At 43.6% G+C, this 5,832-nt stretch overlaps 1 protein-coding gene across 1 annotated transcript in view; it reads right to left on the reverse strand.

Annotated features, from left to right (window-relative positions):
- Nucleotides 1–358: 358 nt before the first annotated feature.
- The window catches only part of LOC103370383 (roundabout homolog 1-like), a gene marked incomplete at its 3' end in the record, with an annotated part of 75,801 nt that continues 70,327 nt past the window's right edge, over nucleotides 359–5,832 (reverse strand). Inside the window, exons 15-24 of the mRNA XM_008299413.1 lie at nucleotides 4,473–4,707; nucleotides 4,174–4,295; nucleotides 3,833–4,004; nucleotides 3,306–3,503; nucleotides 2,558–2,584; nucleotides 1,650–1,689; nucleotides 1,303–1,457; nucleotides 797–1,156; nucleotides 588–707; nucleotides 359–494 (exon numbers count right to left, since the gene is read on the reverse strand). Coding sequence (XP_008297635.1) covers nucleotides 359–494; nucleotides 588–707; nucleotides 797–1,156; nucleotides 1,303–1,457; nucleotides 1,650–1,689; nucleotides 2,558–2,584; nucleotides 3,306–3,503; nucleotides 3,833–4,004; nucleotides 4,174–4,295; nucleotides 4,473–4,707 — 1,565 coding nt within the window. The remainder of the gene's footprint in view (nucleotides 495–587; nucleotides 708–796; nucleotides 1,157–1,302; nucleotides 1,458–1,649; nucleotides 1,690–2,557; nucleotides 2,585–3,305; nucleotides 3,504–3,832; nucleotides 4,005–4,173; nucleotides 4,296–4,472; nucleotides 4,708–5,832) is intronic.

The following is a 5,832-nucleotide window of genomic DNA, read 5'->3' on the forward strand; positions in this document are numbered from 1 at the left end:
GGACCCTAATTATATAATTGCTTGGGTTAAAAGAGTTAGCTGTGACAGTAGGACCTTGTTTTGACAGAAGGTTTGCAGGTGTTCACAGCATACCTCCAATTAGGCATGTGTGCATCTGATAACTTTATCATATTACTGTTTTGCACTCGGTATAATCTCACGGGCTGCAGTTGGCTAATGAGCAGCATGCACATACGCAATAGCTGAACATGGCACATTCAGAAATGGTAATTTTTGCCTTATACGAGGATTTGTCAGTCAAGAAAACATAAAGTATTAAACATATATTTCTCTGCTGGAAGCTTAAGGAGCCCTGCATTCCTCAGTATCAAGTGTATGGAAGTACAAGCATCCTTACCCTCGTTCCATAGGCAGGCTATACTCATCGCAGTCCCAGGCATTAGCATGAGGAGGAGACAGAGCTTCTCCCCAGCTTACTGCATTATGCTTTGGGATCTTTGGGGCCCGCGATCCCTTCTTTTGGTTTTGACTCCCTGAAAAAGTGAAAAGTAAACATGAAGGTAAAAGCAGACTTGGAGTTTGCCTCATTAATTTGAAACGCTGTGCGGTGTAGGTGTTGGCCTTACCTGAGGTGCTGCTGCTGCCTCTGTCTGAACTGTGGTGTGAGCCTCCCGTGCTGTGATCTCGGGTTTGGTTGTAGGGAATAGTTTTAGGATGCACCATTCCTTCACCACCTTGCAGATGATCTGAGGACAAGGCAGCATGCAAATATATTAATTGTAACATCTTTTTTTTCTTTAAAAGTGGTGTGCATGAAATGTCCCCCCTCCCCTACCTTTGTTGTTTTGCTCAATCAGGTTGTACTGCATCTGTGCTGCCATCTCCTTCGGTATTGGAGGCAGATTGGGGGGCTGTTTCCAGCACGGTATGTCCATAGGCTCCACTATAGAGCCACCGGCGGCTGCCTTGTTCTTAATGCTGGCCTGTATGAGCTGTGTGGTGGCATATGGAATGGGCTCATATGTGGCTGTTGAGTCTCCTCCCGGACTTGCGTAGCACAAGTTGGAGTTGTTGAACGTTTTAATCTCATTGAGCTTGTTGGATAGGTTCACATCGCTGTATATGGCTGTCTCAGAACCAAGCTGTCCCCCCTGTTTGTTTTCTGGATGGTTTCCATAGTTGGCAATGCAGTCAGCTGCATACATGAAACAAAGCAGCACATGATCACAGCGAGAACACAGGAAGACACGGACATGTAGCATCGCTGTAAGACATTTGATTATTATTAGTTCTACAACATGTATCTCATACGCCTCTACCTGAGCACAGTCCTGCACTAACCTGGTCGGCTGTATGTTGTCATGTTGCTGTCACTGGTGCCGTTGCCATTGTTGCAGCAGTTAATGCTACAGTCCTTGTGATTGGCACAGGCATTCGGCCAATTGTCTGGCAGCCACAACTGGTTCAGAGGTTCACCCATGCTGAGAAGGCCAGGTCTGCAACAAGGAGGACCACAGCGCTGTCAATCAAAACCTGTCATCCTCATAAATCAGTCATGACTGAGCACGGTCAGGCTGCACACAGTCACATTTAGAGCAGGAAGACATCTCCCCCTAGTGTTCCCACCATGTAAGTGCATCTCTCCTGCTAGACTTTATATAACACAAAGGGACAAAAATACCACTCACCTGCCAGCACTGCACACAGATTCTCCTCTTTGATATGCGACTGCAAAGAGAAGCAGAAAAAAACGTTCAATCTTGATGAGCTGTCAAACAGAGGAAGTGCCAAAGGCAGAGACAACCATGAAAGGCAGGTAAGGAGTCTGAGCAAAAGTCTAAAGTCAAAAGTCTGCACTTACCTCAATACAATGCTGCGATCCATAGGATACAAAGTCTGACTGTCTGCTTTAATTTGCATGAAGACAACACAGATGACTGCCTGCTCCTTTATCCATCTCAACATAACTCCACTGCTTATTTAGAGGCCTTGTTTGAGCTGGATCCTGCTCCAATACCAGTAAAACATGAAATAATCTGTATTTTTCCTGTAGAATACATTCCATATTTTCCTTATTCAATCCGTTAAATCTAACCAACTGAACTAGTGGGTTTGATACACAATCAGTCAGCAGATGATTATGAAAAAGTGCATCGTTGCTTTATTATAAACTGTACAACGTCCTGTTTAGGCAGCAGCATCTGTTAACTCAGTTCCTACTTCATCAGAAGAACTTTTTAATTTCTTTCAGTTCTAGCACTTATCCTGGATGGTATTTTACTTCAGTTAATTTCTCTCGATTGTGTTTTTATTTGCTGTAATCTATTTTAAGACATGGAAAAGGTTTTTAGGTACCACTTGTTTATTATTCTAGCATTGTGCAGCTTTTAAGTGGTGCTTTCATATCTTCCCATTTCCCAAAAGCCAATTAAATTGGATTACTGCATTGCAAACACCAGTTTGTATTCTCCTCAAAGAAAGGGGATTCATCTCAGTATGTTTGGTTGCATAAAGTACAATATCTAATCAACAAAAATGTACTTGCCATAAATATAAAATATTACAAATATTAGCAGATGAGGCATACAGTACATACCTGTCGGTGTAAAGGTGAACGACGGGACTGTAGGGATAAACAAAGGAGAGGAAAAGGTGTCAAATCAGTGCTTACTACACTTTATACTACAATATTAAAGTGTAAAATGCTGCTATAGTAAATATAGTTTTTAGACTGTGGAGTTTGTTGTGTGTCTGCATGTACTCTCTGCTATGTGATGGACGTCTCTTCATATAAAAACCTGATGTGTACAACATTTAAATAAGCACATGCCACCTGTGCCACTGGCGCCTCAGTCTTTGACATGTGTCCAGGTGAAGGTTAATGAGGGTGACAGGCAACACGAGAGGCAAAGGAGTGGGGGGGAATAACAGCAATATTGTGGCAGACATGGAAATGGCAGGTTGACAGGCCTGTGCTTCTAAGAACTGTGCTGCGTTGAGGAAATGACACCCTACAAATAAGCGATTAAAGGTCAGCCTTTGAATGTCTGCATGGTCTCAAATGCAAATTTGTCTGTGAAGTCTTTGTGTCAAAGGAAGATTAGAGCGGAGCATCTTTCACCCTTTGATGTGATCTGCTTATCTGCCTCTGAAAATATTCCTTAATATCACTGAAATGACGACTGGCGTTTAGCACGATGGCAGCGTGTCTGGGCTTCACCCCTTCCTCAATCGTAATGACCTTCAAATGTACTCACAGTAGCAGCATCATACCCTGTTTTGCACATATGCCCATAAACATTCATCTGTGCATCTATGTATAGATTTAACAGAGAAGCACACACCCTTGCGGATGCCAGTGTATGTGCTGCTGAGGCCGCTTCTCTTCTTGCGGTGCCGGTAGAGCCACACGCTGAAAATCATCAGAACCAGCCAGCAGGTGGCGCCAATGCCGGCGATAAATGCGGGCTGCTTCATCACATCTGAGATCTGAGACAATGTGTCTCTCTCCTCACTGATATCCATCATCTGGCCTGTAGAGTCTGATCAATAACCGCAGAGAGAGAGAGAGAGAATTCTAACATTATGCAGAAAAACAACAGTAATTATCTGCAGAAAGAATGAATGAAAATCTCTGTGGTTTCAAAAAATGCTAATGGAGTAGCAGAGATACAACAGCATTGTAGAAAAACAGAAAATGTGAAAAGTTAATTAACAACGGGTTACGCACAGCAAGATGCTTCATTAAAATTTTTACTACAAAGGAGGCTTTGAAGCATTACAGAAGTTCCTATCTTAAGATGCTGTCACTTTTTCAAAACCATTTTTTTATGACAGCTCACTAACTGAAAAAATCCCTTCCCGCTTTTACCTAATTGAAAGAAAGCAACATCGCTCTTTACTCCAGGTCCAGCCCCGTTGCTTGCTGCAACCTCCACACTGTAGCGAATTCCTGGTGCCAGACTGGAAATGAGCACGGAGAAGGTGGAGCCATCCACCGACTGGTTCACATGGTAGCGACTCTCATTACCCAGGCACCAGATCTGTGGAGAGAAAGTGAGGAGGAGATGAGATGAGATGACAGTGATTGCCCGGGGGACACATCCAACAACACAAGAAGCATCAACAGCCTCACAAAGATACGATTTACATTTTAGCTGAAATACAAATGATTCAGAGCTTAGGAGACGGCGGGAGTCGTCTTGTTTTTACCTTGTATTCCTGAATGACTCCAGCCTCTTCTGTTTGTGGAGGTGGTTTCCAGGAAACAAGGATGGCAGTCCCATTGGCATCGCTCTTTGTGACTGTAACACCCTGGGGTGCCCTGCTAGGGGCTAAGGCAACAAAACAAGCAGACGTGGAGTAAATCTCATTAGATATGCTGATGTACACTGAAAAAAAGCCACACCTGGCCTTTGTATTGCCATTCAAACTTACAAAAAATGGAAAGAAAAAAGTTCCACCACCATTTTCTCTTTGATATTTATAGCCACTGCGGAACAAAACTTCACCTTCTTCCAATGTCCTGACCACCTTCACTTCGCTGTCAGCTCCCTGGAACTCATCAAAGAAGGGGCGCACTTTGAACTCGTAGATGGATCCTTTCTTCAGCTGACTGATCACCACCCCGTCCTCCCGCAGGGCACGTACCTCCAGGACATTCCACTGCGCCTCGGGCTGGCCGTGCTCAGCAGACGCCCTGTAAAGCACCTTGTAACCCTGGATGTATGGGGACTGCTGCTCGACCTAGTGGAGATGCAGAGGTAAAGCATAAATGTCACACCGCACGACAGCAGGACCCTCTCTGATCACGAGCAGCTAAAACATCTGGGTTTGAATGGAAAAGATATGTGAATATACTGTGGTAACGCAGGCCTGAGGTTCACAATAACATCTGCATGTGAGTCACAACAACAGCATACAGGAGGTTAGAGTCTCATTTTGTGTGAGAGTGAAAACCCTGCTGGAAATATCTGTTATCTCAATTAATTCCTTTTTTTTTCTTCAGGGTGATACAGATTAACATTTCCTCATCTCTGTAAATTCTGACTGTGAACCACAATATGAGGTCATTAATAGTTTCCACTAGACATGGTACTTGGTGAAATTAAGCCAGGAGAAGACTAAGCATTTTCCATTCAAACCACCTTATTATGACAAAGGATGCCTTAAAATATATCCGAAGGAGGCGTCCACACATCGACACATAAAAATCCTGCTTATTCATACATCAGTGCAACACAAACGAGTGAAAAATTAAAGGAAAAAATGAACGCTTGACCCATACAGTGAGGTGATCTGGTGGCTCTGTTTTGCTAAGGGGGCATCAAGCTGGCATGTTTGGGTACATTTGTCCCTTTCGGGAAAAAAAAGGGGGTCACTGCAAATCAGCACAAAACAGTTCAGTGTGATCACCTTTATCCTGTGATTAAACATGTCTGCCCTGATGGGAGTGGTGTCTTCCTGTATGAGAATGCCCCAGCCCATAGGACGTGAGGGGTCACTGAACGGTTTCATGAGTATAAAAATGGCCTTCACAGTCACCAGATCTCAACCCAGGAGCAGCTATGTGAGATTTTGGGCAGGTGTATTAGACAGCCCTCTCCATCACTATCATCAAAACACCAAATGAAGGAATATCATTTAAACGAAAGGCGTTCATCCCTTCAGTAGAGCACTGGAGAATCACTGCCGAGGCACATTGAAGCTGCTCTGGTGGCACATGGTGACGTAACACCTTATTAAGATGCTCTATCTTCCTTTAATTTGTCACCCGCATATTAATTCACTTGTGTGTGCTGTAGATTTATTCTCTATGAATAAACATGTAGAGAAAAAAAATCTAACTGTGTAATGTAATCTTTAAAACAC

This window comes from Stegastes partitus, unplaced genomic scaffold (genome assembly GCF_000690725.1).
Source record: "Stegastes partitus isolate 25-593 unplaced genomic scaffold, Stegastes_partitus-1.0.2 Scaffold1416, whole genome shotgun sequence".
NCBI lineage: Eukaryota > Metazoa > Chordata > Actinopteri > Pomacentridae > Stegastes > Stegastes partitus.